Source organism: Pagrus major, chromosome 19, assembly GCF_040436345.1.
Source record: "Pagrus major chromosome 19, Pma_NU_1.0".
NCBI classification, from domain to species: Eukaryota; Metazoa; Chordata; class Actinopteri; order Spariformes; family Sparidae; genus Pagrus; species Pagrus major.
This window is the reverse complement of record NC_133233.1, coordinates 16,361,117-16,368,615: the sequence shown is the minus strand read 5'-3', so window position 1 is coordinate 16,368,615 and position 7,499 is coordinate 16,361,117. Positions and strand designations below refer to the sequence as shown.

Sequence of the window (7,499 nt, the reverse complement as noted above, 5' to 3'; positions counted from 1 at the left end):
ACACACACACACACACACACACACACACACACACACACATACACACACACACACACACACTACACTGACAGCTATTAGGCAATCAATAGAAGCTAATACATCAGAGCATTTGACCACTCAGCTCCACTAGCTTAGCAAACTGAGAGGAGAGGAGAGGAGAGGAGAGGAGAGGAGAGGAGAGGAGAGGAGAGGAGAGGAGAGGAGAGGAGAGGTCTATCAATCATGCTGTATGAAATGCATTTTACTGGCATAAAAGCACACAGGTTGGCCCCAGATGTAAGATTATCCCTGCAGCAGCACTCGCCTCTTTATATCAATAGACATTACTAATTGATCACAGCATTAAATTCAGTTGTGGCCGCATTTATGGGCTGACTTGAGTGTTATAAAACATCACAAACTGTTTTGGAGAGAGTTATTGCCGTTTACTTTGGCCTCGGAGGGAATTAACCTATAAAACTCCACTGCTTCTATCATTAATATCACATTAATATAGAGATTAATCTGATGGATAGTCCTCCAGAGGCCCTGTTAACTGGTCGGGAGGTTAAGTGTGAAATCAATCCTTATAAATGACCTGGATTAAAATTCCAAGTCCTAAATCAACCAATCAAAGAGGTGCTAGTAAAACCAGTCTTTTAGCGCGGCTCGCTAACAATCTCAGTATTTCAGCTCTGGCAGCTCATTCTCCTTCTTTCTCCTTCTGTCTTTCTTTTTGTCTTTTTGTTTCTTGTCCCATCCTTCTCCTCCACCCCTCTGCTCCTGGATGGCCACAAAGGGGAGTATCCTGGCCTTTCACAGCAGGGCCCTCGAGGAGACTCGGGGGTTGTATACATGGGAGGCGCAGGCCCAATGAAGGGTGATCTACACTTGTTCAAGGAGCCATATTTTGGCTATTTGAAGGGAGAGGGAGGCTGTTAAACATTCAGTGAGGAGGTGACCCCCGACCCTGAAGGCTGCCGTCCATCCGTTACAGAAAATTAACAGAGAGGCTTGGCGGAGTGACTTTACTGCTCTTCTCCTTGCAGAAAAGAAGAGCAAGAAGTCCAATTTTTAGCTCTTTAAACAGGCAAGGTGAAAAATCCCTTATCTTTAATGCTTTGCATAAAATCATCTGTGATTTGTTCAAAACACGTCCTCCTTTCTTGTCCTTTCTGCTTTATTTCTCTTCTCCGTCTGTTTGAATCTGTGCTCACTTAGCATCGTTGCAGCATCGTGATGTGCGACTACATGCCCTCAGTGTGATGTACGGTGACCCAGAGGTTAAAGGTGACATAACAGAGCACTGAGACAAAGGCTGGACACTGTGTCATCTGTCAGACCGCATGCTGCTGCCACCACCACTACCAATTGGGGCTTTCCTCAAATTAACCCCATCACACATACACAGACACACAGCCTGTTACAGATCAATCAATCTATCTATCTATCTATCTATCTATCTATCTATCTATCTATCTATCTATCTATCTATCTATCTATCTATCTATCTATCTATCTATCTGTCTGTCTGTCTGTCTGTCTGTCTATCTATCTATCTATCTATCTATCTATCTATCTATCTATCTATCTATCTATCTATCTATCTATCTATCTAATCTGAGGACAACACATGTGGCACAGTTGGTGACAGTGTGAGGGCAGATGTCAGTCACAGGGAGCTCCTTTGTGCGTGGAGCAATAGACCACCTTACTGCTGCACTCTATTGTCATTCATTGGGTCCAGTGGGGTTTGTTCATTTTTACTGTGAGCACACAAACTCCAATTCATCACTCGGCTACATGTACTAGACAGTGGATGCACACAAAGGGACACATGCACTGAAAGGACTGATGGTGATAACTAGGCCTGCACACACAAATGTCAGCAAAGTGTTAACCAAGGCCCGATCCATGGAGCCTTTTCTGAGTTTTACAACTTTACACTCTCTTTTAAACTGCAGTGATGGACACTGATACACTTTTTTTTTTAACAAAGTCATTAAAAAAATTATTTAACTGATGAAATAACTTTTTAAAACTATTATTTATAATTTAACTACTTAAATATGAGATTTTGAAATGTTTTATAGATTCTAAAAGCTCATATAGCCCATAATGGAAATTTGTGCTGTATTAAAGGAGCACTATTAGTTTCGGGGAAGAAATTTTAATCAGAGGAGAAAGATCTTCATTGAGTTTTTATGCCTAAATAGATAAACTCTTTATTTTCATGACTGAATAAACTGAATAAACAAACTGACCTTAAAGGACAACACAACTTCATACTGTTTTACTTTTTTAATATGTGGCGGACCCTGCCACCTTTCTATCTTCAAACAGTGTTCTGGGGGCCTTATTTTCTTCTGAGAACAGCTTGTTTATTTAGTTATGGAAAAAAAATATTTCTAAGTTTGTATTATTACCTCATTAATATTGTAAATATTAAAATTCTAAGTAAAAAATTCTTCTCCAAAACTACACAGTGCCCCTTTAATTAACTTGTTCTAAAACGGGATTTTTAACAGAAGACTTGCTCAGTTCCCACATTAAACCAAAACCAACAATTTTGTTTCCATGCGCTGATTTTTTTATTTGTTAATCATGAAAAAGCGGACGCTCATAGAGAACAAAACGAGGACACTTTCGATTGCTTTTGCAGCCTTACATTACAGTAAAAAATATTATCATACATTATAAATTAAGAGAGGGCTTGACATTTAATTTATACACAAATAAGCTCAAATCTACATCGATAAAAATAGCCTTGCTTTTCAAGCTTAGTCGATGCAAGAAAACCCAACATAATAATAATAATAATAATAATAATAATAATGATAATAATGATAATAATGATAATAATGATAACAATAATAGTTAGTTATCATTTGGCATCACATTGGGTTCACAAAATCATTGCAGAGTAAAAGCTTTAAGCCACAAAACAACAGACAACATATTTTAACATATTATAAATAGATTTAGACACAACAATTTAAATTAAAATGAGCCTATTTAAATAGGCCTGTTATATAGAACAACATTTTCTTTTCTCAAGCAGCATTTACATAATAAAAACCACGAGATCCTACCTTATAGGCCTGATTATTTATCTGTCGTGGCAGTAGCACAATGTTCTTAAAATATTACACACGATTAAAATAGCTCTCTGTCATTACAGTACATCTGAGCTCATGAAGACTAGTTCCAGGGCCGATACTCTGGGTTTAAAACTGTTAACCCGGTGTAAGGGAGGTTCTGTCCGGCGCTTTTCTGTACTTTAGGATTGTCCTTGACTGGAAACACGGAGTCCTTCTGTAATCCACTCCCTGGAGAAGACGGGAGAACTGTGCTGTCCAGGATTTCTGCAGAGAAAATAAGAAAAGCTCATAAATAATCAGGCAATGCAACATTTTTTTGTCTGCAGCTTAGGATATTTATTTTTCGGAAATGATCAGCTGAAGACAAGAAAACAACCAGCCTGTTTAAAAATCATGCATTTCTACACATGTAGGCCTACTGCTATCAAAGGACTGATGATTTACCTCATTATGGGATAATAATAAATTGAATTTAACAACTAATCCTCTTAATATTCGATTGTTTGAATTAAAATCCGAATAAAAACCGATTTGTGTTTTTTTTTTTTTTTTGTTTTTTAAAAAAAAATGAATAATTCCTTACTTTTGTGATTTTTCATGTGGTGCTGGAGCTCCTGTTCCTCTTGAAAAGTAGCCCCGCACAGGTCGCAGGGATGGGGCTTGTCCCGGGCGTGGGTCCGCCGGACGTGGCTGTCGTGTGCGGCGTGCGAGGCGAAGGCCTTCCCGCAGTGCTTACACTTGAAGGGTCGCTCTCCGGAGTGCTGGCGGATGTGTGTTCGCAGGATGCTGGAGGCTGTGAAGGCCTGGAGGAGGAAAATAAACCCCGTCAGTGTTATATTTTCGTTTTATTTTATTTTTTTTTTGTTTTTTTGCTCGGTTAAATTCACAGTTATGGCAACAGCAATGATGGCGTATATGAGCGAGGACATATTTTATATTAGCTTGCTAGTAGGCTACTTTTAATCAAGCTAACTTGGCCAAAAAGTCACCTCTAGCTACAAAGTTTTAGCAAACCACTGATTGACTTCATGTCGAGATAAGGCCTATTGATAAAACAAGAAAATTCGTCCAACATTTTTGTTTTATTTTATTTTATTTGCCACCATTTTTTCTGGTCTCGTGTCGTTGAGGAGACAGGGGATTAGGTTAAACAAAACCTCCTTCGGGTGCATAAAAAAGGGGAGGATATCAAGAACAAAAAACACTTCTGCTCATTCCAGGGCCGTAAATTTAAAGTATAATCTCGGCAGACAAAAGGGTGGGTGTACATCTGGCGATAATTAGCATGTAAGTGTCTCCGCGGAGCGTGCCCGGCGAGGGGAGCAATAATGAGGGTCTGACGCCAAATGCACCATGAAACGAGGGCGCAGAAAATGGATCCAAAATGGTTCCGGTTTAAAGGAGAAGTGAGGAGGGATTTAAAAAAAAGGGCCTGCACGTAGAAGAAACCAGAAACGCAAATACAAATTTTGCTTAAAATTTAAAGACATTTCCTATTTAAAGTCACTATAACAACAGGCCACTTTGTAATAATTCTGGTCCCTTCTATGCATTTGAATCTAAGCTATTAGCAGGCCGACTGCACTGCATTTGCACAGCTAATGGCTAATACAGCAACACAGCTTTAGAAAAAATGTCTTCCTCTTACCTTATTACAGTAGACACACTTGTACGGCCGCTCTCCAGAGTGCACACGCATGTGTTTGTTGAGACTGGACGACTGGGAGAAACTCTTCCCGCACACCGAGCACTGCGGATCAGACAAATATGAGACATCAATACGGGTAAAAGATTTTTTTATTCTTTAAAAAGGTGAAAATTGGAGTATAATGTTTTTTTTAATGAAAACAAAACATGAATCTGTTTTTAGTTGTATTGCTTTAGGCTATATAAGCACCAACTACAGGTCTGACAGTAATTTGCCTTTTTACGAGGCCTCATAAAAACCTGAAGCATCCGTTTCTAAGCGACGCTGCGGGGAGCTGTTCTTTCAGCACCACGCACACTTTTTTGCGTGCGCATCGGTGGATGGGGATGGTGCGGATACACCCTGCACCGTTTCAGTACCTTGTGAGGCCTGTGTTTCTCGTGAACGTGTAAGATGTGGATCCTCAGTCTGTCTCTCTTCTCGAAGGACCTGTTGCACAGGTGGCAGGGGAACTTCCGGTCGCCCTGGTCCACGCAGCGTGTGTACTTCAGGTGCTTGTCTCTGTAGTACTTGTACGCGAACACCTTCCCGCATCTGTCACACTTGAAACCCTCACCGGTATCTGGAGAAAACAGAGAAAAACATGTTAGGTTTTGTGGTTAAACTAAACAAAAAATGTGTTGATAAAAGCAAGATGAAGGTTAGATTCTGACCTTCAGCGGGAGGAACCGTGGTGATGTCCTCCTTGGGGTCTTTCAGGGTGAGAGGGATGCCGAGGAACTGCATGTAGCAGTCTCCATACCACACCAGCAGCTCCTGGCCTGCTCGGATCTCCTTGCAGGCCTCGTAGAAGATCTGACCCTGGACCTGCACAGCGATTAAGTTCTGCTCGTCTGGGAAACGAGCGCACTTCACTAAAGACATCCAGTTCCCTGAGCCTCCCCTGCCGTCCACAAAATGACTCAACCGGCCGTTTTCAAACACCTGAAGGAGGGAAAAAAAGTTAAAACGATCTGATTTTGATATGAAGACTCGGAGCAGGACTTTGGCAACGAGTGCAGCACATTACCTCCCACATCAGCGTGTTGTCGTCGTAGGTTTTAATCTCGCTCGTGTTGACCAGTTTTCCTCGGAAAGGTCCGAAGCGCGTCCCTTTGGGGAGGCTGCTCTTCTCGGTGAAAACTCCGCTGTGTGAGACGTTTCCCCAAGAGGCCCGGAGGATGGTTAACCCTGAGACACAGCGTCCAACACAGCGTCAAACCTCAGTCGTTCAAGTACACAGGAGTAAAGATGGTCTGTGAATAGAGAGTTTTCAAGTCTTACCCTCTGGAAGTTCAAGTGTCTCTTTGTCCAGTTGGAGAATGTGGGAGTCAGAAACTGGAAAAAGAAATGAATCGCAGATGAGCAAACAGGGGATAAAACTCACGGTTCATTAAAGGGGCATTATGTAGTTTTGGAAAAAGAAATTCAAACTCAGAAATATTTATTTTTTCCATAACTGAATAAACAAGCTGTTCTCAGAGGAAAATAAGGTCCCCAGAACACTGTTTGAAGCTGGAAAGGTGGCAGGGTCCGCCACATATAAACAAAGTAAAACAGTATGAAACTGTGTTGTCCTTTAAGGTCAGTTTGGAATTCAGTTTATTCAGTAATGAAAACAAAGAGAGTTTGTTTATTTAGTTTGTTTAGACATAATAAAACATCTTTTCCCCCAAAACTACATAGTGCACCTTTAATCCAGTGCATTTAAGCACTTTTTTTTTAATCGCAGGATTGCATTTTTACACAAAACACCCAATAACTCAAGCACAACTCTCACCTGACTTTTCGGGCAGAGCCAGTCCTGATATGGCGTGACCCACGTTTCGCTCCTGGCTGCCGGAGTACCCGTACAGCACCATGAACAGGTCATCCTCGCTGAAATTATAAGACGTGCGCGTTTTCTGTTGGGACAGCTCTGCGCTCCGGAGGCGAAACAAACTCTCCTTCGGCGGCGAAGAAGAAGAAGAAGAAGAGGAAGAGGACCTTTCACTGGACGGGCTGCTGAAGTCAGAGGACAGCGGACCGGCGGCGTGCTCCGTCACCACAGCTGCCAGCTCCTCTGGTTTGGAGTAAAGAGGCTGTCCGGGCAACATCTGGCTCAGGTAGGGGAAGCCGGACGCGCTCAACATGTGTTCGTGCAGGACCGAGGCGTGGTGGCCGCCCTGGCCGAGGAACTGAGGGGCTCCTCCGGCGTGCAGGTTGAGCGGCAGGGACGTCTGAGTGTCCGACACCAGGCGGCCGAGGGACTTGAGCGGGTGGAGGAGGTTGTGAGTCCGCGGGAAGAAGTCCATGTAGTGGTGGGGGCCGGGGAGAGGGGCAGGGTAGAAGCCCCGAGCCGGACTGCCCTTCAGCATGCCGCCTTGGTAGCTCTTGTCCTTCAGGACTACAGGGATGCTGGACAGGGACACCGACATGACGGCACGGGGGTGAGGCAAAGGTTCAAATGGAGATGTATCCTTGAAGGAGAAGAGGGGGGAGGGAGGGGAAGTGGGGGTGAGTTATAAAAGTTTAATGCAAGAAATCTAAAAAAGGAAACGTGACATCAAGGAAGGTTGACCACACCTGAATTAGTCATTTTAATTTGAGTAAAGTGGTGTGATTGATGAAAATACCTTATTATACGTTATTTAACAACATTTTAATGGATCTAAAAACTTCTTAAACACCCAGAATTTCTGTTTTAAAGTGAAATGGACTCCTGTCGTTTAGAAATATTGGTCAAATATTGA

The 7,499-nt window shown here is 42.4% G+C and overlaps 1 protein-coding gene across 1 annotated transcript; it reads right to left on the bottom strand.

Annotated features, from left to right (window-relative positions):
• Window positions 1-3,037: 3,037 nt before the first annotated feature.
• prdm14 (PR domain containing 14) lies at window positions 3,038-7,184 on the bottom strand. Its single transcript, XM_073488770.1, has 8 exons — window positions 6,548-7,184; window positions 6,052-6,105; window positions 5,798-5,958; window positions 5,442-5,712; window positions 5,148-5,350; window positions 4,729-4,830; window positions 3,664-3,883; window positions 3,038-3,344 (listed from the first exon to the last, which is right to left on the bottom strand). The coding sequence occupies exons 1-8, from the start codon at window positions 7,182-7,184 to the stop codon at window positions 3,181-3,183; spliced, it is 1,812 nt and encodes a 603-aa protein (XP_073344871.1). The 3' UTR covers window positions 3,038-3,180.
• Window positions 7,185-7,499: the final 315 nt, after the last annotated feature.